This window comes from Rhinatrema bivittatum, chromosome 3, assembly GCF_901001135.1.
Source record: "Rhinatrema bivittatum chromosome 3, aRhiBiv1.1, whole genome shotgun sequence".
NCBI classification, from domain to species: domain Eukaryota; kingdom Metazoa; phylum Chordata; class Amphibia; order Gymnophiona; family Rhinatrematidae; genus Rhinatrema; species Rhinatrema bivittatum.
In genome coordinates, this window is record NC_042617.1 from 541278708 (window position 1) to 541303954 (window position 25247).

The following is a 25247-nucleotide window of genomic DNA, read 5'->3' on the forward strand; positions in this document are numbered from 1 at the left end:
ATGGGACATAGCCTTGGGTTGGACTCCAGCATTGGGCCTGGGTTTAAGTAACTGGACCCCAGCTTTGGGCTGGGCCTCATGTTGGCCCTGGGTCATGGTAACTGGACCTGGATTTGGGCTGGGCCTGGTGTAGGGCCTAGGCCTAAGCAATGGGAGCCATCTTTGGACTGGGCCTTGGCGTCAGACGTTGGCCTAGGTCTGGGCCTTGGCAATAAGAATCCTTATTGGGCAGTCCCCTTTGTCAAGTCTAGGCCTAGGCCTGGACCTTCTCAATACAACCCATCTTTCAGATGGGCCCTGACTTTGTGCCTGGATCTAGGCCTGGGTTCTAGCATCAAGTGGGGGCCTTGATCCGGGCCTTTGTGATAGGACCTACCTTGGGCCTGCTCTGGTATTGGGCCTGGGGCTCAGTTACTGGCTGAGCCCTAGCATTGGCCTCTGTTTGAGTCCTAGCTTCGGGTCTGCATCTAGACTTGGTCCTCTGTGACTGGACCGGCCTTGGCAGGATCCTGGTGTCAGGCCTAGGCTTAAACTCCAGTGTCAAGCCTTGGCCTTGGCGTTAGGACTCAGTTTCAGGTCAGTCCTAGGCCTAGGCCCAGGCCTTGGCTGCTGGAGCCAGACTCTGGATGGGTCTCATTGTCATGTCTAGGTTTAGGCCCAGGCCTGCACCTTAGGACCCTGCCGCAGACCATGCTTTGGTATCAGGCTTACGCCTTGCCAGGCTTTGTTGATGGGATCCAACCTCGGGCTGGCCTCCGGCATTAGGTCTGGGCCTAAGTCTGGGCCTCAGCAATGGAACATATCTTTGGGCTTGTCCCCGGAGTTAGTCCTAGCTCATTGACTAAACAGAGAGTCATGACTGGCCTGACTTAAGGCCTAGGCCTATGCCCAAACCTATATTTCAGTGAAAGGATCTGGCCTTGGCCAGGTCTGATGTCAGGCCTAGGCCTCAGCAACAGGGCCAGGCCCTGGCTAGGATCTGCCAGAGGTCCATTTTTTAAAAATAAGTAGACAAGTATGAAAATACCTGAAAATTTTGGATGTTTTCATCATAGTCTATTTTTGGTTCATTTCATTTGTAACAAACTCAAAATTGCTTTATTTGTTGCATTTTACTCCTTCATTTAAAATGAATGTACATCCCTAACTCCATGTCATGAGAGCCCCATGACATTTCAGGGATAACGACCATGCTGCCCCTGAAGGCCTCATTGTAGTTTAACAACATGAAACCTTCATACATTTTGTGGACATTAATGATTGTTTCCAAGTAGGACCACAACATAGAAGTCTCATGAGATTTCTTTACTGATAATATTTGCTAGCCTGGCAAACAAATAAGCCCAATTGAAAATGTTATGTGATACCTTCCTACTTATACTAGGTGGCTCATGCTTCTTATTCTTTCCTTTTCTCCTCTTCTTTCTTATGCTAACAAAAATAATATGTTGGCATACTGTCATTTAACCTGACTGTGCAAAGAGCATGGAATGCGAGCCCAAAGTTGCTTGGTCCCCGAAAAGGCAGGCAGTCCAGACATCATAGCTGTCCCACTTTCTCCCACCCCTGCCCAAGCAATCAACTCACTATCTGGTGCATTGCTTGAGTCTGCATGCATTTTTTCATTTCATATGAACTTCTATCACTACCATGAAGGATTTACTGCTTCTTTTGGTGTCCCTGATGAGAGGTCTATTATCTGTTTCTGAATTTCAGAAGCCAAAGCAACCAAATGCTTTAAGATTTGACTTGAACTTTGAGGAAGCTGACCCACTCCATGGATGGTGCCTGCTAGAAACAGAGGCTCCATCCTGGCTATATGTACCTACAGGAGGACAATTCATCTGGTGTAGCTGGACTGCCATATGAGCCTGAGGCTCCTGTACAGATCCCTGCATGTAAGCTGCTAGGTCAATGGAGAGCAAGGGAGGCTGCCAGCCCATTTCACCCAAGTACTGATGCAAGGCATGTTCTTGGGTATCTGAAAGGTCTCCACAGATGTTTCCTCAGTAAGCAATTCTGTGCTTTGACCCCTGCTCCTACTCAGACCTCTGCACCTGACCTGTTTAGGGGCAGCCCTACCACACATCTGTCCTACCTCTTTTACTTGGAATCCTGACATGTAGGATCCTTTCCCCAAGGACACACTTCTGCACAAATCATCTACAAGTTTCACATTTTTGTAGGGGGGCTTAGAACCCTACTCTATACAACTATATATCCTATCTCCTTCCCCATGGCCCCTAGCCCCATCCCATGTGTCAGTCTCATTGTGATGCCAGCTGCTTTGATGGCACATTCCTGCCCCAACCTGGTATGCTTGACAAGGCCTGTGGCATTGTTGATTGCAGCCATGATTTGACTAACAACATGATAGGCCAGTGCCACTATGTTTGGACAGCATGCTATTTGTTTGACTTGAATTCTGACCCACCCAACCAAGGCAGTTACACTTGTACTGTGCCTACCTACAACTAACCTTTAGTTGCTGGGTTTCCTTTTGGAAACACTGGAGTAGTAGTGGTGATGTGGAAGGTCCAAAAAGTTTCCTTTCCTTTTTATATGCCAATTAATCTTAACCCATGGCAGAGAACAAGAGACACATTGGCTCAGGCATGGGAGGCAGGGGAAAGAGAATGGAACCCAGCCAATCTTAACTTTTTTTCGCTCCTTTCTCGTCACCCAAAGGCCTCGATGGGGCCAATGGCTGGCCCTTTAATGAGAGGGTTGAGCATTCAAGGTGTGGCTGAAAGGGGCTGCAGCCAACTCATTATCTTCTGGGTCAATACCTGTCTTCTCCCCCCACCCCCACAGAAGTGGGTCATCGAGCATGATGGCTATCTGGACTGGTAACCCCAAGCTCAACCTGGAAGGAGGTAAGGCTATGTGGCCCCTCACTGCTTGGTCCTTAAATATGGCTGGGGCTGGGCCAGAAAGCAGGACCGCACAGCACAGTGCTGCTCTGCCTCCTCTACGGCTTCAATCACCCCAGCATTCTTATATGACTCCCAGGCCTTTCTGCATGGTACACCTGTTTCCTGTTGCATCTGTGCAGACAGCTCAGTGTCATGCATTTAAAAAACAAGAAGCAGCACACTAACAAATATGTTAGAGGTGTATATCTCATGGGTTTACAGATAATTAGAAATACCCTCCCTTTTGCCATTTACTTGATGATAAGTATGAAACAAATCATTACTAGGTAATGCCAACAAAAATAATATGTAATATTCCATAGAATTACCAATATTTTGATTTTATAAATATTACTTTATGAACTGAAATGTTAGTAAGGTTATGAAATGCTAATCACTACTTTTGTTAAAAGTAAACTCATGTGACCATGTATTGTTTTTTTTCATAATTAGCAAGTAAATGCAATCATTTATATTTAGAAATGGAAAAAGTGAATAGTTTCTGGTTTTTGAGTCTGTGCAAAAATCATTGCTAGTACTAATAATTATGTACAGATTCAAAAAATAATTTCATCTCATTTATTTATTTTGTAGGTCACAATCATTTGTTTGGTACATTTCAAATGAAAAAAAGAAACATCATTTATTTGTTTTATTCTTTCATTTGTTTCCCATTATAGTCAGTGGGGGAAAAATGCAACTTATTTTGGGCTCCAAAATGGGGGTTTTCTAAACATATCTCAAGAAACAAGTAGGTAGATATCATCAGAAGGGTAAAGGCATTCCGACATTTCAAGACTACGTCAACATGGGGCCAAAAGTGGCATGAAGAGCCCAAGGACCCACAATGGGGCAAAACTTTGTCCAAAGAATCATTAGAGGAGCAAACAGCAGCAAGAGTGATCTGATCAACCCAAGGCTCCAAAATTGGGGCAAAGGATGCCAACAAGAGTGGCATGAACCTTTCCCTCCACTCAAGCTACACAAAAAGAGTAAATTGTTATGAAGTATGGCACGAAGTATGGCATGAAGGGGGAACAAAGCACCAAAATAAGCAGTAAATCTCCATGGAAGTGACAGAGGTTCATATCAAATGAAAAAATGCATGAAGACAACAAAACATCATGAGAGGTGCAAAGCAGCCACCCAGAATAGCAAAAACATCCCAAGGCTCCAAATGAGGGGCAAAGGGCACAACCAAATTGGGTCAAAGCCCTAGGTAGGGAGAAGCCAGAAGAAATCCCTGGAGGAAGCTTGTTGTCATTTGCATATGGCATCATTAGTTGAAGGAGCTGGCTGTTCAGGTTTGGGGTAGGTCTTTCTCTTTCTTTTGTATAATCTGATTTTTAGCCTTGTCAGTATCATTTCCATCTTCTTTTGACTGGCGGTTAAGATGCCAATGACTAGAGGCATCAAATGTTCTTCAGCCACTAGTGGTTTAATATCCTGTGATTAAGGGAACCAACACATGATTCCTCTTCTGAATCCATTTTTGTAAATACTGCCTCATTACCTATGAAGCAGTAATAATGAAGGAGTTTGATCCTGGTTTTGGGTGCAATAATTCTGCTGCCTTTGATTTTACTGTGGAATAATCTATCAAAGGCTAAATACCAGACAAAACCAATAGTTGTAAAAACTGGAAAGGAAGATGGTTTGAAGACAAAGTCTAAGAGGGCATGAAACTATTAAAGATAACTGAGAAAGGCCTGGGTAAAGCATTGGATTACCAGGACAAGACCAACATTCAGCAAATACTGTAGGAGAAATGAATTTGAATTGAAAACTGCTGGAGCAGAGAAGAAATCACCCTAAGATATAAAGAGTAGGTTGAAGTGGAAGAAGTATCAGTGGTATAGCAATTAAAATCAGAAATGGTAGGAGCAGAGCAATGCAGCAAGAAGAGTGGCATCAAGGCCCCAAGATGTACTATGAGGGCTACGGCAGGAGGAACGATTGCATCAAAACCCAAAAGCACACAGTGCAGGGAATTACAAACAGCACAAAGACATCAAAATCCCCAAGACATAGTGAGTGAGGAATTGCAAACAGCACAAAGGCATCAAAACTTCCAAATTGTACAATGCATGGAATTGCAAACAGCACAAAGGCATCAAAACCCCAAGAAAACATGAGAAGGGAAAAGGAAACCAACAATCGTATGAAGAGGCCCAGGTGGGAAAGGCAGAACTAACAATGACATGAATATCTCCAAAAGAACTGCAAAGCAGCAAAGTGGCAAAATGGCAGCCAAAATGGCAGGTTTTCTCCAAGCACCTGAGAAATCCAGGAATATGTGGGGCAATAATGGCAGGTTTAATAGGAGAAGCAACTTGCGTTTTTTTCTTTTTTCACATTTTTATTTTGGGGGAAATCCCCCAGTATAAAAGAAACAAGGTGAGATAACTAGACTGTGATTGTAGAGGGATACAACAAAACTGTAAGATGGAGTACCAGAAAAGAGGTGGGATGGGAGGAGAAACTTGTATTTTTTTTCTTTTTTCAAATTTTTATTTTGGAGACAACACACCCCAATATAACAAAGAAAGAAATACAGCAGGAGAACTAGGCTTGGATCTAAACATCAAAAAAACACAGAATCATGGTGGTAGAAAGACCCCCAAGGTTGTTATATACAAGGATTGGCAGTAACTGCCCTAGGCAACTTGCTTGGCAAACTGAATGGAACACTTGCTCTTTTTCTGCTGTCATTTACAATGTTACTAAATTATATCTGGGACATGGCAGGTAAGCAGAGAGGCAGCAAGACCCCAAGGTGGAACCTCTAGAACATGGCAATTAGGAGAGGGTCAGAAAGACCCCAAGGTAGTAAGGTTTGGCATGGTAAGTAGGTAAAGTGTCAAAAAGATGCCCAAGATGATATATCTGAGGCATGACAGCTGGGCAGAGTGACAGCAAGACCTCCAAGGTGCTTTCAGTCATTTTGCTATTCACATGGAAATTATGGAAAGTCCAGGAAAGAAATATTGGTTTCAAAGACCAGTTCTTCCATCAACTCTGGTACCAGCCTTGAACATTAAGGTCTCAAAATGTCCTTTGCCATTGAGAAGACACGATCCTTGGGCTTACTATGGTTTATGGTTTTATTGGTTTATGCTTTATTTGTTTTTTTATACCTTCACATCAGTAAAAACCTTCACAATGGTGTACAATCATTTAAAATCAAAGAAATGCAATAATAATTTAAAAAAGTAATAACATCTAAAATATAAAAAAGGAAATATGATTTTATTAATAGCTGTTAAAATTTGACTAAAAACACTATAAAATAAAATAAAATATATGTTCATAATGCTAATGAATTGTGGAAGCATAGCTAAAATACAATAAATAAATAAACTAAAATATAGTATCAAAAATAAAATAAAGACATTTTGTTGATTATTGACCATTCTCTGCATAAGCACATGTAAATAGCCACATTTTAAGGGCGGATTTAAATTTCTTTGTGTCTGTTTGCAACCATATTTGCGTGTGCAGTGTGTTCCAAAGCTTTGGACCTGCAATTGAAATTGCCCTCTCACGTACTTCGCTAAGCCTTGCTGTCTTTATTGTAGGGATTGTCAATAAACCTTTGTTGGCAGACTTGAGGTGTTTTGTGGGATGTGCAATCAAATTGCCGTGTTAAGCCATTCATACTAGTTGGAGGTTAGAAAATATCATGCTAAGCCACCTTTGCCAGGTCTGGCCAGACCATAGACATGTATGTCCAATATACCAGAAAACTATGTCTATGCCCTCAATGGGCTTTGTTAGCATGTCATAGAAATTTCTGCTGGAGTCTTATTTGTGGGATGGGGCAAGGGTCATTTGTCAGGAGAAATAGTTCTCTGGAGATTACGTGGCTTTGGTGTATTGAGGTGGGGGAGGAAGTAGTTGACAGGATGCTGCCTGTGTCTGCACTACTCTCTTGAGTAGCCACTCTTTCCTGTAGGGATGTGCAGAGGGATGCCATACGTTGCATTTGGGATTCGGATTTGTCGGGGGGCAGATACATTGCATTCGGCCGTATGGCGCCCCTATATGTTGATTTGTCGATTCTTATTCATTTCCCCGCTAAAATTAAATTAACTACAACATCCTCCCTCCTGACTGCCCCAAGACTTACTAAAACTCCCTGGTGGTCCAGCAGGGGGTCCGGGAGCCATCCCCTGCATTCACACCCTTGGTGCCGGTTTCAAAATGGCGAGATAGCCTTTGACCTACTATGTCACAGGGGCTACCAGTGCCATTGGTCAGCCCCTGTAACATGGCCATCGGCGCCATCTTGTGCTCCTACCATGTGACAGGGGCTGACCAATGGCACCGGTAGCCCCTGTGACATAGGGCAAAGGCTATCGGCGCCATTTTGATTACTGGCAGCCGACGGCCTGAGTGCAGGAGATCACTCCCAGACCCCCACTGGAGAACCAGGGACTTTTGGTAAGTCTTGGGGGACCCTCCTGACCCCCACAAGACTTGCCAAAAGTCCAGCGGGGGTCCAGGAGTGACCTCCTGCACTTCATAGCCTTTGGCAGTATTCAAAATGGCTATCGATAGCCTTTGCCAGTATTCAAAATGGCGCCAAATGCCTTTGCCCTCACTATGTCACAGGGGCCGACTGTACTGCTCATAGGCTGAACAGGTTTTGCAGCAACACCTAATCCTCTACTCCTGCCATTACATCCTCTGCCCTTTCATTGTAGTGAAATTATGGAATAGGAATAGGAATATTATCACAATAGGATTTATTGATACTGTACAAGAGCTCACAGTACCACTCTAGTAGTAAATGAGTGTATCTATCACATACACTCAATCTAGTTTACAGACAGTTCATATCAGTGCTTAGCAAGCACACATCAAATTTCCAAGCAGAGTTATCAGCATCTTGCTAGTGGTAGCACAAACTAAACCTGTCTTTCTAAATCTATCTCTAAAGTGTGTGAAAAAATGTCTCTCACACACACATGCATATACAGTGTATATGTGTGCACTGCTGACTGACTCATTTTGCACACATAAAAATACTGTTCAAAGCAGAACCAAGAAAACTGGCAAGGCTATGCTTCTTTTCTCTTTAATCTGTCTGCAGCCAAACAAAAGCAGTCTTCACATTAATTTGCACTGCTTCAATCTCCACTCCACTCCTGCCTTTCCTCCAGTGAACACAGAAAACAGTACCACTATCTCTCTTTTTCTGTCACAGTGGATGAGAGACCACAGACTGCAGCAGAGAAGATCAGAAGAAGCCCTTTGTCATTGCCAATACTTACATTTTTTAAGCTTTTCTTTTAACTGTTAAGGAACTTCTGAAAAAGAGATTGTTCTCTACAAACTTCATAGAGCAAATGATGTTTCTTTGCACATGCTCAGACCTTTCAATGGGAGAACATCAGTGTCACTTTATTCAGATGGAAGCTATAGGCTAGTAATGAGATGCTTCATCGTGATTTGTCCTCTGTCCCATTCTCCTTGCCAATTTGTCCCATCTTGGCTCCAAGGCAGCTGCTATGTCATGTAGGCAACATGTAAGTTAGTTAGTTCTTGCCTGCACCTGCTGTTTGCTCAGTATAGCCGTAGGCTGGAATAGGCATTAGACTTGAATGAGAAACAAATGATTGTGATCAAAATTTTGTTAAATTAGTGGACACCCTTTATTCATTTTGGAGGTCCATGAATGAAACTAAAATGGACTCATTGTATTTTACCCATTCATTTCAAACAACTGCACATCCCTAGCTGTTATACTAAAGCAAGTTCTTTCAGGACATTCATTTGAAACATACTTTTGAGCATTACCTAGTAAAATCCTTGTAAAGAACTTGATTAATTTTAAATCCTTAATATGAACAAAGTGCCTTGAAATATTGGGGGCCAGCATTTAGTCTTTTAGTGAGCCAGCCCCAATACAAGAGTCCTGGATCATAAAAGAGGCTCAACATTCTAAATGCCTTGATATTTCCAGATGAAGAAAATAGGACCCCCCCCTCCCAGAGTTCCTTGCTTGTCTTCTTTGTGACTTAAAATGCTACTAAGCTTTGTGGAGTGATTTTGTAAGGCTAAAAAGTAGAATGGACTTTTTTCAAAGGAACAGGTAAACTGGGAACCCTGCAGTAGAGAGATAAGAATGATTATCTTTTTTCTCATTTGTGCTTAGATTACAAGTTTAGCAACTTGAAATCTTAAAAGTGAAGGGAAATACTGTAGGTTAGTTATCAGTATATTGTAAACTACTGCTGTCACTTTGCCAGTAGACAAGTGGTAGCTGGTCTTTGGGTATCAACATCTTCGTCTTAAGGTATGCAAAACCATTTACCTGGTTAAAATGGCTTAGCTGAAAATTGCTTCTCACTGCCCAGCTAAAAATATGCACAAGCTTCCATAGTGTGTATATTTTCAGCCAGGTATATGGGAGGTGTGTTAGGGGAAATAGCACATATAGACTTGATTATCATATCTATGCCCACAGTTTTGCAAGAAATTCTTGCTCACACGTAAAGCAGGTGCAAGCCCATGGCAACATTTTAACCATGGCCCTTGTAGGAAATTTTGCAAGGGAAAATTATCTTGTAGCTAATTTTGTAGCACGGTTGTTTCCCTAATAATATTGCCTACAGGGAGCCTACATTTCAGACCTATTTGTAGTACTGCATTTGCTTGCATAAGTAGATGTGCGAAGATTTATCCTCAACCGCATCAGGTATATACTTACCTCCTACCTCAAATTATATAATTGCAACTCCTCCTACTTGCCTCCTACCCACCCTCCCTCCCTTTCCGTTTCCTTTTACTAGAACTGTGAATGAAGCTCGGGGTCCCCACTGTTTGAGAACGAAGATCTTTATTGGATGGATACGGCTGTCAGATTACATAACCAATCCAGTTATTAACATATTCTCAAATTCCCTTTGGGTGACCGCCCCCTCTCCTGAATTGCAGTTCATAAAGGCTCAATGTATTATCGTGCTACTGCAAGATTCTGCCATTGAGCATTAGGGCCATTGAAGTCTCACCCTCCAATGATCTCTTACTTTGATCTTTGCTTATCAGATCAAAGATCTCTGTGGTGCGGTGATGTCCTCATCTGTAGCAAGAACAGGACTCAATTAGCCAAGATACAGCTTAATTTATTGTGGGGGGGGGGGGGGGTGAACAGGCCAACCCAGCCATCAAAGTCGAAAACTTGATATGTAGCTCCTCTATTACTCTCACTCAACTCCTGCAATGAAGTAGCTGGAATATCCGCTGGGTATTCTCTATCAGAACAGCTTTCAAATCACACTTGCAATGCACTTTTAGGGCGTGGTCAACCCTGCCACAAACCTCATGGTAGTGACACCTTGCTTGGCATAGGATTCCTCCACTTAGCTGCAACCATAACCCAAAATCATCAATGCTGCCTATAACATTACAAACTTTTTAGATCCACTCTATAGCTCTAACATACTGCATAATGCAACATGGATAACCAAGCCCTATTGCAAATGAGTAAGCTAGGCATAGCACAGGGCAAAGCAAACCACATTTGGCTGCTGCACAGATACCCTTAGCCCATACCACCTGTCCTAGAGCCCATGTCTATCTAAAACTAGCCTCTAGGATGAAGGCAGGCCCAAAGTATCATGGTCCCCTCTGAAATCAGATGGGAATGGTGCATGATTGGTAACAAAATGCATGGTTGCTTCCATTCAGTAATGGTAACACATGCTGAATATTGCATGAACCTGTCCAGGCCACATTACAAGACCCTAGCCAACAAGAAATTCACTAAGCAAATTCCTCAAGCACAGGTGATTAGTGCAGGGCACTTAGGATCATGCAGAATTACCTGCACTATGAGGGCAATTAAACCAAACTGTGAAGACAGGTCCCTGTCAGGAGAGCCTTTTGAAATGAGCGTACATGGGCTATGTGAGATGCAAGATTAGAACTCTCATTAAACAAGCGCAATGGATCCCAACATTCTGACAGCACCAGCATTTCCTTGATTGCAAGTTTGAAAGAACCACAAGAGATCTCCAGTAAATGATCACAATGAATGTAGGAAAGCCAGAGATATGGTGACAAAAACTCAAAGGCTTGCCTATCTGCTTTAATGCACCCAAAAAGGATCACAGGTTAACAATACCTGAGAATTAAACCTAGCACTGACATTCCAAGGTACCTGGTATAGTTTCAATGGAGAGCTAAGATTTAGTTAGTCAGTCTTTGCTCATACCATGATGGGCTAGATGTAGGATAAGATCCTTCTCAGCTGCTGCTTCTTCTCTTTGGAATAGTCTTTCCAGAGGAGCTAGATTGGAGCAGAATAATCTATTAGAACATATATGAAAATGTGGCTAGTCCCACACATTTAATTTTGGGTATTAGTTAAATTCATCTATGTTAAGTATGTCATTTTTATTTAATGATTTGATCTGTTCATGCATTTCATTTAACTGAATAGCAGGGAGTCATTTAAATGGAGGGTCCAATTTTATTTCAGGTTATTTTTAGATAATACTATGGGAGGGCATTCTACTTTGCTTTTCTGAACTGTTGTATTGTGCTCAACAGTTTTCAAAGAGGGAATCTAGACACCTAAGCCCACTGTAATGCAGCTAGAACCTTTCAAAAATTGCCCTCATTAATGGTAATTGTAAAAGCCATTTCTGCTGGCAAGATGGCAAAACAATTACTTGGAGAAATTGACTTTTTGGAAATTGCCGGTCCTATACGCACCTCTAAAGCCATAAATGTGCGTGTGTAGGGCCTCTATGCACATAATTTTACCCTCACCAGGGGGTTGCATTCTTGGGTGTGGGGTTGGGGAGGGGTTTCCACTTATGTGCACATGTTTGAATTTTCATAAGTATATGTGTACACGGTACATTCTCACAGAACATCTACTCACACAAATTACCAGGTGCAAATTTGTGTGGGTAGTTTTCCTGGAATCATTTTCAAAGGGAAAGTATATGCTTTAGGGAAGGGGCATATCGCTCCAGTTATCTCTTTATTTTCTGCCTTCCTTTTGCTTACCAGCAAACCTTTGTCTGCTTTAGTTGTCCATGAATGATGCTTATGGATGCAGAGTGAACTTTCAAAATAGTAATGACCTAGCAGGGGTATAGCCACAAGTGGGCCTCAGGGGGCCCTCAGGCCCTCACCCCTAGCAGCAGGATCGTGTCCCTTAAAGGTGCAGCAGGTAGAGGAGCAGGAGGCACTGGAATCGCTGCCAGACCATGATCCTCTGATCCATTACGAGAGGTAGCATGAAGGGGAAACACCATTGCCCTTGGGCGAGACCTGTAAACGGTTGAGGCTATCACAATCTTTCCTTTTCTTTTGGCAGGTAATTTGTCGCCCTTGCTCCTCTCAGCCCCCTTGAACGCTCAGGAATGCCTGGGCTAGGTGGAAGGCTGTAAGCCTATTTATGTAATTGCTCTTCAGCAGCCTGAGAGATTTATCATTCTATAAAGTGGCCAGAGAAAAAGTGTGAGAAACGGCAGGGAGAGGGCAGGGAGATGGAAGAGATGTGTTGCAACCACTGCCACGAAAACCCACATAAGATGGGACAAGAGACTGGGGGCAGTCGGGGAGGGAGGAGTCACTGGCCACAGTGCCCACCTATGTTAACACCGGGTCCTCCAAAATATTCAGTTCTGGCTACACCCCCGGACAATAATCCTACAAATTAATTCTCATGAGCAAACAGCACAAATCTAATTTTAATTACATTGTTCTCTGTTCAGTAGAGATAGGTAGCTGCCTTCACTCCTATTGAAATCAAAGTGGCTGCTGAAGGTAGTCAATGGTGTCCCTGCAGATTCCAGCACTACTGCATGCATGATTTTATTAAACTAATTAAACAATAGCTTTAGAATGCAGGTTGCTCTCTCTCTGACTTACTCCAACTACTTTTATCTATACCACTACATTATTTTTATTGTTGACATTTCAGATCAGCAGGTAAAAGTGTATTTGAAAAAAAATATTTAGCAGCAGTGTATCTTCAGCTTTGAGCTGGAAGTGCATTAAGGTACTTACGTTGTCTTTCTTTCTTTTTAAATGTCTTACTAGGGCACACGGTCACCACCACTACCGTCATAGACGGCAAGAATGGATCTGTCCTTCAGCCTCCTGTGAGAGTGTCAAAGAAGTCAGTCACTGAGGACCTGCTGAGCACATTCAGCTCACCAACTGCCTGGCTTCTTGTTGTTGCTCTGATTGTCACTTGGTCAGCTGTGGCTATTATAATATTTGACTTGGTGGATTACAAGACCTTTGCAGGTAGGCACCAATGTACTTTTTAAGTAACATATTTAAGTATGGAGCTTTAAACGGGCGCTAATCTGCAGTGTTCTGAGGGCTTCTGGGGCCATCTATTTGGCCCTTTGGGACAACAGAATGCCAGCAATTTTAAAGTGCCAGCACTGTATTTCACTTCAAACTAGCTGGGTTCTTCTGGTTGGGAATATACACAATTTCCCCTTAGATTTGTGTGTGCTACTTTTTTATCCATCCACTCCAAACTGAGAATGAATTCAAATCTAAATATCTCTGATTAGCTCTTACTCCATTGGCTTGCCCTGAATGAGTTTATCAAATGAGGGGGCTAAGAAGGAAAGCAAACCTTCTGAGATCTTTGCTGCACTTTCCTGGGGTTATTTGGTTACTTTAAAGAATGTGGAGGCTTTTTTATTGCTCCATAAGTTTATTGGTATTTACGAAGGTGCTAGAATGTTTTGGAAGGTAGTTGGAAGAAAATCAGGATTTCAAAGCGGCCAGGACAGGAGAGAAAAGATGAGAAGGGAAAAGAAGATGAAGAGAGAGAAAGAGAGAGTGAGAGGATAGTGAAGACAAAAAGAGGAGTGGCAAAAGGAAAACTGTCATCCAGAAGTCCTTTATTTCCCTCTTTTGTTTTCTTTAGTTATTTTTCTAAAGTGCATTCATTTTTATTTGTTTAACACATGCCAACAGCAATCAGTCTCCACAGTTTTGTGTGTGTGTGTGTGTGTGAGTGAGTGTGTATGTGTGTGTGTGTGAGTGAGTGTGTGAGAATGAGTGTGTGTGTATGAGTGAGTGAGTGTATGTGTGTGTGGTGAGAGTGAGTGTGTGTATATGTGTATGTGTGTGAGTGAGTGAGTGTGTGAGAGAGTATGTGTGTGTGAATGAGTGAATGTGTGTGTGTGGTATGAGAGTGAGTGTGTATGTGTGTGTGTGTGTGTGTGAGTAAGTGAGTATGTGAGAATGAGTGTGTGTGTGTGTGTTTGAGTAAGTGAGAGTGAGTGTATATGTGTGAGTGAGTGTGTGAGAATGAGAGTGTATGTGTGTGACGAGTGTGTGTGTTTGTGTGTGTGTGAGTGAATGTGTGTGTGTGTGGATGGGTGGGTGTATGCATAAACAAACAATTTGAGTGGAAGACTGCAGCATCTAACCCAACCAACGTTTCAGAACTTGTCTGATGCTTGTTATCAGCATCTATTTCTCACAGTTTTGGTCATCTAGCTGCTTCTCCCCTGCACTATCAGACCATTCCATAAATGCTTGAGATTACAGACAGTAAGTAGGCTCCGTAAGGTATGTTGGGCTTTCTTTGTTCAATGCTTTATCACTGCTGGCATGCTTTAATGAAAATGTTACTGTATCTTGGTGCACACAGTCACAGACTGTCCAGTCTAGCTCCTACTCCATGAAAAGAAATCCACTGTCCTAGTGTGAGCACTAGTACTATAGCAACACCAGCACTATTGCAACAAAGTTAAAAAAGCATCACGATAACAGTGACTTCTATTAGAAAATCATTTAGATTAGATTACTTGCCTTTCTCAGCTTGAGCTAAAGGTGAGTTACATTTCAGATGCAATACGTTTTTCACTATCCCACAGAGCCTATACTCATTAGGGGTATTTTTCAAAAGGATTTATGCACTTAAAACTCATTTTTATACAAATAAGTGGGCTTTTGAAAATTGTGATGATATATGCCATTTTTATTGCCCCCTAAATGTATACCTGAGACAATGGAGAGTGAAGTAACTTGCACAAGGTTTATCAATGGGAGAGAAAGGATTTTAACGCTGGCTTCTCTGGCATTACGCTCAATGTTCTAACCAATAAGCTACCCTTCCATTTTGCTTTACCTGATAATAGTAGCACTGGATTTTTCTAAAATATTTAGCAGCCTACTTTGGAAAATTACACTGCAATGTGTCCTTCCACCATTTGTGCAAGTTCATCCATCGTTTCCTTGATGTGCACCACGGTCAAGTTTCTCCCTGCACTCACTGTGCACAACTTCTTTATTACTCTGTAATGAATTAAATAGATGATGAATATTTTTCTTTTTGGCAGAATAAAATATGCTTTTTGTATTGTATTATATACGTGCAGAAGTTCAGAATATGGTTCTGCACTATTGGATAAATCTAAATAGGAATTTTTTGGGAACAGATGAGACAGAAGTGTGTTATTCTTGCATCGTTGTCAGTTATAACTAATACTAATTTAATTAAATGCCTAGCCATCAGATGTTCCACTAGCAATCTGTTTTGTTTATTCTAATCATTGCTATATATTTTCACACCAACACCATCAATTTAAAGGTGTCAGATATTTTTGCTAATCTGCACTGCTTCATGGTTTACACTCACTAGCGTATTCATCTATCACTGATTACTTACATTCTGTACCACTATTTGTGTACAAAATGACAACAGACGTGCTATTCAACTCACGCTAAGCCTAATACACAGTGTACAACAAATAATATAGAATTAATAAAGAATAAATCTCATGTACATATACAGCAAAATAATTTTAAAATCACTCCTCTATCTTGCTACCTGTCTCTTTCTGTAGATCTTTTCCTCTCTCACCTCCCCCTCAGCTTACAGACTCTGAGTAGGAGACCAGTACACAGTCGCTTATCGCATCAGAAATTCGGCCTCATTTTTTTCCATTATTTCAGTATGGCTCAGTCTTTTGTTATTCCACCCATCAGACTGGCTATTTAGGTTGTAACTGGGAATCAGATTTCAGTTAAGATTACATCAAACATCTATTTGAAGGGTTTTTTTTTTTGGGGGGGGGCAGTATCCTGGGTTGAGGGAGAGGCTCACATTTACTTTGGAAAGCATGGGGGGAGAGAGAGAGAGAGAGAGAGAGAGAGATGCAGATACTGCAATCCTTTATATATATAACTTGCAGGGCTTTCAAAATGAGTCACTCATTCCTACTCTGCAATTAGAAAGATCCCCTAGAAGTTGGCATAGCACTCTGAAATGAAATGAGGCCAGGGTTCAAATCCTGCTGACTCTCCATGTTATCTTTTCCAAGTAACTTCACTCTCCATTGCTTTAGATATAAACTTAGATTGTAAGCTTTCTGGGGAAGGGAAGCACCTAATAGGGACGTGCATTAGTTTTAAATGAAATAGACAATGCCAGTGAAATTGTCTAGTTCATCTTGTTTTGGGAGCGCCATGAAAAGAAAAAAAAGTGATGAAATTTCGTAGCAATTAGTATTTCGTGTTAGTGACACTAACCATAGTGTCAATTGGGGGAGCAGTTTGTTAGCTAGAGGTATGGTTCTCAGTCCCATTGGTTGTGTCCTTAGTTACTTGTTTGCATTGCTAAAGTAGCAAGATGGTGTTTATGGGGTGCTTAATAACAAATGTAAACAAACAAGTGACTTAATAATACCATTAAGTTCTAGTCAGCAAAAGCATGTAATACAAATGCATACTTTGAATTTTCCAGTCCCTTTGTATTTTAGGAAAGGGGCCCTGTCATTTTGGGATATGCATACTTTGAATTCTCCTGGTGTGTGTTTGTGTGCTTGGATGTAGGGGTGACTGTTGAGAGGGGAAGTGACTGGGGTAAATGTATGGGGTGACAGGTGGATGAGAGACTGGTTGGGTTGTGACTGGTAAGAGAGAGGCAGCCTGGTGTTCTTATGTTCTTATTAGCCTGGTGCTTGTGGGGACAACTGTTGAGAGGCAGTGACTGGAGTGGCTGTAATGGGTGATAGGTGGGAGAAAGACTGGTTGAGTAGTGACTGGTGAGAGAAAGGCTGCCTGGCATGTGTGGAGGTGACTGATGAAAGGGGGATTGACGGGGTGACTGTATGGGGTGACAGGTGAGGAAGAGAGACTGGTTATAATGGTAACTGGTGAGAGAGAAGCAGCTTGTTTTGTGTGTGTGTGAGAGAGAAGCAGCTTGTTTTGTGTGTGTGTGTGGGGGGGGGAGGGTAACTGGTGAGAAAGGAGTGACTGGACTGACTGTATAGGGTGACAAATGGGAGAGAGACTGGTTGGGGTAGTGACTGGTGAGACAGATGCAGCCTGGTGTGAGGGGATGACTGAAAAAAGGGGGTGACTCTATGGGGGTGACAGTTGGAGGAGAGACTGTTTGGGGCGATGACTGGTGATAGAAGCAGCCTGATGTGTGTGAGGGTGACTGGAGAGAGGGGGAGTGACTGGAGCGACTGAGTGGGGTGACAGGTGCAGTAGAGATTGGTTGAGGTGGTGACTGGTAAGACAAGCAGCCTGGTATGTGGGGTTGAATGGGGAGAAGAGAAGTTAATGGGGTGGCTGTGGCTATATGGGGTGACAGGTGGGAGAACGACTAGTTGGGTGGTGACTGGTGAGAGGGAGACAGCCTGGTGAATGTGGACGTGACTGGTGAAAGGGGGAATGGCTGAGGTGACTGGAGTGACAGGTAGGGGAGAGAGACTGGTTACAATGGTGAATGGTGAGAAAGAAGCAGTATATTTTGTGTGTGTGTGTGGGGGGGGGGGGGTGACTGGTGAGGGGGAAGTGACGTGGGTGACTATGGGGTGACATGTGGGAGAGAGAGGCAGCCTGGTATGTGTGGAGGTAACTGGGGTAACTATGTGGGGTGACAGGTCACCCACCACACACACACCAGGGTGCCTCTTTCTCACAAGTCAGCACCCTGTTCAGTCTCTATCCCATCTGTCCCCCACCCAAATACACAGACACACATACCAGGGGAATTCAAAGTATAAGAACATAAGAAATTGCCATGCTGGGTCAGACCAAGGGTCCATCAAGCCCAGCATCCTGTTTCCAACAGAGGCCAAAACCAGGCCACAAGAACCTGGCAATTACCCAAACACTAAGAAGATCCCATGCTACTGATGCAATTAATAGCAGTGGCTATTCCCTAAGTAAAATTGATTAATAGCCATTAATGGACTTCTCCAAGAACTTATCCAAACCTTTTTTGAACCCAGCTATACTAACTGCACTAACCACATCCTCTGGCAACAAATTCCCAAAATGTCAGGGCCCCTTTCCTAAAATAGAAAAGGATTGGCAAATTCAAAATATACATTTGCATTACATGCTTTTGCTGACTACCGTAGTTCTTGATGCTATTATTTATTACCTCACTTGTTTGTTTTTACTTGAACCAGGCAGGCACTGGCCATCCCCCCACAAACGCCACCTTGCAATCTTAGCAGCACAATCAAGTAAGTAAGGAGACAGCCAATGCGAATGTAGAACCACCTAGCTAACAAACTGCTCCCCAATTGACACTTTTTAACTTATTGTAACATTTTCAATTAGTGCGCACTATCTCCAAAATTAGAGAAATGCAAAATAAACACCCCCAAACCATTTTAAAAATGAAATCAAACAGATAACACAAATCGAAAACACTAAAAAAAAAAAAAATCAGTGCCTATCCCTAGTACCTAACGCAATTCACCTTGGAAAGGCAAGTAAACAAATCTAATTGGAACACAATTTTACTGTGTTGTTTCCATAAAATAAGTTTGTGGCTGTAATTACTAAAGAGCTGGCCTTGTACATATATTGCTGTTTTATAGATATTTGCAGTGTTTTGCAATTGATCAGATGTAGATTAAATAACCACTTCAAAAAGTATTTAAAGGTTTCATTCCCATGTGTAGCAAGGAAGTTTTTAAAGCAGTAATAGTGTACCTTTTAACAAACCTGACATTAAAAATTACAATTAAAAATAATGTCTACTCTAATTTCCATTTACTGTAATTAGTAGAAGTTATCCAAATAGGGGCTGGGAATAAAAGTAATACAAACTATTATTTTTAATCAAAATATTCCCTACCTTTGGACACTGCGATTGACTGATGAACGTTGTCTTCAATTATACAAATTTAGTTTTGCTTTGGATTTATAGTTTCATGATATGTAATATTTGTGATACTGGCAATGTTAATTAGTTAGAGAGAGAGAGAGCTCTCTTTCTGAGTTTAGTCTCCTAACTCCAGGATGACTACTCATAAACAGAATTCCAAAACTGATGTTCTATCTCTAAGGCCAGTTTAGAAAAGACAACCTATGGTTTTCTCTTCTCTAATAGTTTTTTGTCTTTTCATTCTCAGTAGTGTCTCTCTGTTTGCAATTACTTAAGAACTGTACTTTCGTAGGATGTGCATAACTTCTGTAACAAGACTAGCAAGTGCTGGAGTCTACTGGAACCATTTTAGTACATGCACATATAATCAACCAATATTTATTTATATTCAACACTTCCAAATAAAAAATCCAGACTAAAGAACAATAGCAATAAAATGTAATCAAAGTACAGTTAAAATATGAAATCTAACAAGATAACAATAAAAACAAATAAATATCAAAAACAGTTATACACAATAACATCCAGCCTCTCTACACCATAGTACATATTTATGAGAATATATGCATATATAGGTATAGAAGTGAATTAGGGAATTAGATATGCTTTGTGCAAGGGACATTTCTTCAACTTGCTAGTCAACCTTTGATGGCAGGTGACTGCGAGCACATGGCTAACCTTGAGGTTAATGAAGGCTTCCAAAAAGTATGGTAAGAAAGTCAATATTTTCTGTTTCTGTCTCATTTGTTATTCTAATCTTCATAGAAAAGAAGGCTCTACGGTGACAAGGTGGGACTTGTGTTATCACTTGGTCATTTTCAAAGATGTCTCTACACTGTTTCCTGTCTATAGAGACAATGAATTTTTGAACAGCAGAGGGATCCTAAACATTTCTAAACAAGAGGAGCTAAAAGCTCTATTGAACTATTGTGTATATTGCTGTGGGAATCTTTGATATGGTGACTAATTATATTTGAACAATAAACAATACAATCAAATGAGAGGCAATCAAATATTGCATAGTTGTAAGGAATGTGTATTATTGATGACATAGTACTATTTTGAGTTTTTGATTCTTTCCCCCACCTACAGAAAAGAAAAAGCCATTTCCTAATCTATAATCTAGAAATTTGCAGCTACAATTATTCACAAGAATGTTGCAGAAAAGTCGTGTAGTGACATCTTACACATGGTTTTAGTTATAGTTTATGGGGGCAATAATAAGAAGGGTGGGTTCCTACATTCCAGGTGCCAGCAGAATTTTGAAAGTGATTGTATAGTTCATTGAGATTCATCAACTGAATTTATATAACGAAATAAATAACTTTCCTGAAGTTACCCTTTGAAAATGAGCTTGCAGTCCTGTGAGTACATTGCATCTGCAGGACTATGAGATCTTATTGCCTTTCCTGTCTCTGAAGCCTGTTGGTTGTCTTGCAACATTTTTTAATTTAGATTTTCGGTTTCAGCTCCACATGGACACATTGTCTCTGCAGCTCCATTCCATGAATGTATTTTTCTTTTGAAAACCAGCATTTCGATAAGTTAATTGCATATGAGTGCTAATAACATTCCTTGCTTTTTTTCTTTATTGCCTATCCATGAAACGTCCTGTTGCCTTCCACAATAGCCACCTACTCACAACATTGTGACGACCCATGTTTTCCACCTGGTAAAGACATTCTGCCTGCAGTGTTTGGAGCATCGATTTGCATTGTGTTACTAACCCAAGCACAAATGTAGCTCATGCTTATAAATAATAGTGTTTGTATGCTAATACCCCCAAGGAAGTTAATGAAAATGCCTCCAGTAAACTGAACTAAGTATCAAACAGAGGAGTTTCTATGTTTCTATTATAGACATAAGCTGAACATCAGTGAAAATTTCAGACCTACATATATATTTATATATTTATTTATTAAAGAGATAGACATGATAGAGACATTCAAATAAGGATGTAAATAAGATGGAGTCAGTCCAGAGGGTGGCTACTGAAAAGGTCAGTAGTCTTTCTTCTAAAGCATATGGGAAAAGACTTAAAGACCTAAACATGTGTACCCTAGAGGAAAGGTAAGATAGGGGAGATATGATAGAGACATTCAAATATCTCAAAGCTTTCCATGCACAGGAGGAGAGCCTTTTTCAATGAAAAGGAGGCTCAAGAATGAGGGGTCATGAGATAAGGTCAAAAGGGGGTAGACTCAGGAAATATTTCTTTACAGAGAAGGTGGTGGATGTGTGGAAGTGCTGGAGACAAAACCAGTATCTGAATTCAAGAAAGCATGGGATAAATACAGGGGATGGCTAAGGAAGTGATGAGAACTATAATGCTAAATTAAATGGACGGATGGGCAGACTGGATGGGCCATATGGTCTTTTTTTTTTAACATTATAATTCTACATTTCTGTTTACATGAAAAGTATAAGTAATGGAAAAGCAAACCCTTTTCAGTGGAAATTCTTCATTTATGATCCATTTATTGCAGTCACACTATTTTATATTTCCTGGCAAATATATTTTGCTCATTTGAATTCAAACCCGAAGTAGAGAGTCTTGAAAGCTATTCAAGAAATGTATTTAGTTCAATAGAAATGTATCACCTTTCATATATATACATATATACAGTATTTTGCAATATTGTTTTTATTTGTTAACCTTTATTTTTGTGCAAAGACATGATATGAAAGCCAGAGGCTGAACGTAGTCTGTGGCTTTGCTAAATGATGCAAATTGAGCAGACTAGATGGGTCTTTCAGTTCTTATCTGCCTTCCTAGACTATTTAAAAATAAAAAAAAAGTTTTATATAAAGGCAGCTAAGATTCTTAACTAGAAGTCATGAACTTTCTATATTATTTGTCACCAAAAGATATAATCTAGCATGTAGAATATGAGGAGAAAAATATGCAGCCCAGAATTATAAAACTGCTGTGAGATGCCAAGTGCATTACCCATGAGCTGGACAGTGAAAGAGCTGCAGGGGGACTGTAAAAAGAGACCAGGAAGATAGGTTTAAGAGTAAGCCCGTCTGTTTCTGTCAAACCACTATATCACAATCTGAAATTAATATTTGTGTTTAAAAGCATCATACTACTAAATATGAAATGAACATGCAAACATTTATTTTCAGCGTCTGTAAAGGAAGCCATTCAGGATTTGTTATAGCCCAGCACCAGCTGCTGAAGAGATATGTGTGGCTGTGAATATTTGTGGATGTTTTCTGATCATTTGGCAGGAAATTCAGAGGATTCTGGTTCTATTTAAGGGCTGAAGCCACCCAGGGGTGGATCTTGTGGTAGTCACAGAGATTGCACACAGGAATTCACTTCTGATTATTAGTCATAAGAACTTAAGAAGTGCCATACTGGGTCAGACCAAGGTCCACTGAGCCCAGCATCCTATCTCCAACAGTGGTTAGTCCAGATCACAATTACCAATTGCATCCGAAAGAGTCTTTTCTCTCACTCCCAGGGCTATGATTTGGCTTCCCCAGTCTATCTGGCTAATCACTCTTTATGGACCTTTCCTTCAGGAACTTGTCCAAACCTCTTTTGAACTCCACCATGTTAATTGTCTTGACCATATCCTCTGGCAACAGATTTCATAGCTTGACTGCATACTAAATGAAAACATACTTCATACAATTTGTTTTTAATCTATTAGTTTCATTGATTGCCCCCTAGTTCTAGTGTTATTTGCATTACCTATTCCATCTGACTCATTATTTTATAAATCTCTATCATATCCCCTTTCAGTTGTCTCTTCTCCAAGCTAAATAGCCCTAAACTGTTTAGTCTCTCTCAATAAGGGAGCTATTCTACCCCGTTTATCATTGTTGCTGCCCTTCTCTATACCTTTTATATGTGTCTGCTATGTCTTTCTTAAAGATAAGGTGACGAGAAATGCATATAATACTCATAGTGTGGTTGCACCATGGATCTATACAAAGGCATTATGATATTCTCAATTCTCTTTGAAATAATTCCTAACATTCTATTTGCCTTTAGGACCACTGTCGCACACTGCACAAAAGGTTTCAAGGTATTGTCCACAAGAACACCAAGGTCCTTTTCCTGATTGGTGATGCCTAACATGGAACCAAGGATCATGTATCTGTTGCTGTAGTTATTTTTCACTACATGTACTTGTCCACATTAAATTGCATCTGCCATTTAGATGCCCAGTCTTCTAGTTTCAAAAGCTCCTTTTGCTGCTGTTTTAACAACTTGAAACAATTTTGTGGCATCTGCAAATGTAATCATATGACCCATTACTTCTTTCTTCAGATCATTTATGAATATGCTAAATAGTGCAGGTCCCAGTACAGACCCTGGAGCACTGCACTAATGACCTTTCTCCATTTAGAAAATAATTTAATCCTACTTCTGTTTCCTGTCTTTTATCCAGTTACTAATCCACAATAGGACACTGCCTCCAATCCCATAACCTCCCAGTCCCTGCCTTCTGAAAATCCAAATACAACAGACTCATCTTTAACTGCATGATTATTTACACCTTCAAAATATCTAGTAAATTGGTAAGACAAGACTTTCCTTTGCAAAAACCATGCTGATTATCCCCCATTAAAAACCATGTCTATCTGTTTTTAAAAATAAATTTTACCATTTTGCTTAGCAGCAACAACAGGCTCACTGGTCTATAGTTTCCAGGAACACCCCATCACACTGTTTTATATTTTGGAATCTTTATGGGTTGTGATACTATTTGTAAACCAATAAAATCTGAGGAAGGGACCTATGTGGTCTCAAAAGCTGATGTGCAACATCTGTTTTCATAGTTCAATAAGTGGTATCACAGCTTACAAAGATTCCAGTTTCCTTTGCCTACTACAGATCTGCACTGCTTTATATTCTGCATAAATGTCATTATAATGTTGCTACAGATAATTAATATTGGCTCTCCGTGCTAATGTGCTAATTTATTTTCTTAACTCAGGTTCAGCTGTGGCCCATGGTTTATTCTTTGAGACTAACCACAGCACTAAGTTGGAGTTAATCACTTAAAACTTCATTGTTTTTCTTAAGGTTGAAAGCAATAGTGAGCATGAAAGGCTAATGAGCTGAAATGTGTACCTCTGGTTATTTATCAGAGAGTTGTTAGGGAAGATCCATTGTAGGACTAATGTTTAATTTTGCATTTTTAGGGTCTGATTCAAGAGAAACGGATTGACTTTTCTTTCCAGTCATGTACCTTAACTATAACCCCTCGTCCTCTGTCCACTCCCAGAAGGGGGAATCAGGGTTCTTTCCCAATGGGGGAAGCTCTACGTAAAGGCCCTACCAATGAGGTTACTTATATGGCATTTCCGACTGCTCTTGAATAATTCACAACACAGGCAATTTTTCACAAATCATTCTCTTTTCATTTTGCTGATTATCACTTTCAATTAATCTTTACAGAAGGTAGAATATTTGCTGTTTATAAATATTTCACTCAATGCTGGATATCTCCTCACTATATAGTGTTGATAAACAAATCCAGAACTGCTAAAGGCAAAACTGCCTCAGTCACTGAAACCTCCTTAGCTTCCAAATAGTTTTACTAGGGTTCTGTACTTGAGCTAAGCAGCTTCCACTTCAAGCCTCATGACTCCTTTAAAATCAATAGATGAGGATTACCTAACCATCCATTCTTCACACTGTGATTTTCTTCTTTCTCCCAGATCTGTATTACAGCAGGAATCTTTGGCACAGACTCTCCCATACTGTAGTATCCTAGAGATCCCAGTCTCTTCCAGGCTCAGGAATCATAATTCTTCTTTTTTCTGAATATACTATTACTATTTCAGGTTCTTTCCACTAAGTTCAGATATCTGCTTTTGCACTTCTCTTGTTGAGGCAAAGAGCAAAACACCCAACTCCCTGTTGCTACCCTCTCTCTTCTCCAAATACTACATCCTTTCTCTATGTCTTCCTGAGAGCACTAGATGTTCTCCTACTCTTCATATACAACATGCATAGTTTTAAGTTTGAGGTTAAGTGAATTTTTGTAAGGCTACAGATCTTGCTTAATTTTGTCACTGTCCCAGTGTATGCCATTTCTCTTGTTATAACCGTCTATATAAAACATGTATTTTCTAAAGATGGAATCCACTGATTTTTTTCCAAACAAATGGCATATCGACAATGATCAGATAGATAGGATTGCTGCTGTCAGGAAACTAAGCATCAGCTATAAGAT

General features: G+C 40.7%; 1 protein-coding gene across 7 annotated transcripts in view; it reads left to right on the forward strand.

Moving 5' to 3' along the window:
- Positions 1-25247, forward strand: part of LOC115088276 (triadin-like) — a 162069-nt gene that overhangs the window by 69415 nt on the left and 67407 nt on the right. For 4 of the 7 annotated variants that reach the window (XM_029596394.1, XM_029596397.1, XM_029596399.1 and 1 more), the window contains exons 2-3: positions 12981-13190; positions 20678-20719. In XM_029596394.1, coding sequence (XP_029452254.1) covers positions 12981-13190; positions 20678-20719 — 252 coding nt within the window. The remainder of the gene's footprint in view (positions 1-12980; positions 13191-20677; positions 20720-25247) is intronic. The other 3 variants (XM_029596396.1, XM_029596400.1, XM_029596398.1) reach the window with 1 other exon arrangement.